Source organism: Myotis davidii, unplaced genomic scaffold (assembly GCF_000327345.1).
Source record: "Myotis davidii unplaced genomic scaffold, ASM32734v1 scaffold758, whole genome shotgun sequence".
NCBI classification, from domain to species: domain Eukaryota; kingdom Metazoa; phylum Chordata; class Mammalia; order Chiroptera; family Vespertilionidae; genus Myotis; species Myotis davidii.
The window spans coordinates 527,729-528,834 of record NW_006288951.1 but is presented as its reverse complement, the minus strand read 5'-3'; the positions used below and the strand labels follow the sequence as shown (position 1 = coordinate 528,834).

General features: G+C 59.8%; 1 protein-coding gene across 1 annotated transcript in view; it reads left to right on the top strand.

The window, feature by feature from the left end:
- The first annotated feature begins 6 nt into the window (after positions 1 to 6).
- The window catches only part of MAL (mal T-cell differentiation protein), a 32,631-nt gene continuing 31,531 nt past the window's right edge, over positions 7 to 1,106 (top strand). The window contains exon 1 of the mRNA XM_006761154.2: positions 7 to 123. Coding sequence (XP_006761217.1) covers positions 31 to 123 — 93 coding nt within the window. The 5' untranslated portion in view covers positions 7 to 30. The remainder of the gene's footprint in view (positions 124 to 1,106) is intronic.

Sequence of the window (1,106 nt, the reverse complement as noted above, 5' to 3'; positions counted from 1 at the left end):
CCCATCCCGAAACCGACGCAGCCCGCCGGCATGGCCCCCGCAGCGGCGTCGGGGGGCAGCTCCCTGCCCAGCGGCCTCGCGGTCTTCACCACCTTCCCCGACCTGCTCTTCATCCTCGAGTTTGTAAGTGGCTCGCGCACCCGCGCTGGGGAGTGATTCGCAAGCGGCGCAGTCCCGGCCGCGCAAGGGTATGGGGCCAGGGTGCGGAGGGTCTCCCGGCCCCTGACCCCTCTACCCTTTCAGTCCTTTGGCCCCTTCTACACCAACGACAATAGGAAACACAGACTTAAGAGGGAAAACCAGGTGGTCAACCTGGGTCAGAGGTTGGAAGCGGGCCAGGTCCCTTCGTTGCGCGCCGGTTCCAAAGCTGCGGGCCACGCAGAAGAAGCCCTATTGGAACGCGATGACCACTTAGAGGTGCCCAGCTTTTCCCAGGGTTAGGATTTGTTTGTTAAAGTCTGCAAAAGAAGCCTGAGCTCACCAGCCCAGGTTTGGAGATGAGGCTGGTGTCGTAGAAGGAGCAAAACAGGCTGTGGTTTGCTCCACTGGTGATTCTGCCGCGGGTGTGTTGGCTGGGGGGTGTGCAGGCAGAGACCGATCCCGCGGCTGGGCTGACCTTGAGCTGCCACGGCCTCTGCACCTGCGCTTGGTCTCTCCTTGCCCTGGAGCGCGCAGCTGCGGTGGCTGCGGGAAGGGAAGGTGCTCCCCAGGTGCCACCCGCTCTCACCTGGAAGGGGGCGAGCTGTGTTTATTTTGTGGATTTGGACGTGAAAGTCATGGAGACTCCTTTCCTGTACCCCCACCACAGAGGTGGCTGCCTGGAAAGCTGGTCGGAAAAGAAAATGGCCAAACCTGACTGTTTAAAAATGGGACCCCAGTTTCTTACTGCCTGATGGAGGCAGAAGGGTGTTCCCCAAAGGAAACAGGTTCTGCCATCTATGGAGGGTTTAGGGGGCTGGAGGGAGACTAAGGGGCCCCAGGTTGCCTCGTGGCACTGGATCACTGAGCTCATGAGAGTTGAATTGATCCCAAACCTGGGTATATCCAGCGGGACTTCAAATCCTGGGCTAGCCAGAATCAAGGCAATGACACCCAGAAGAAGCCCT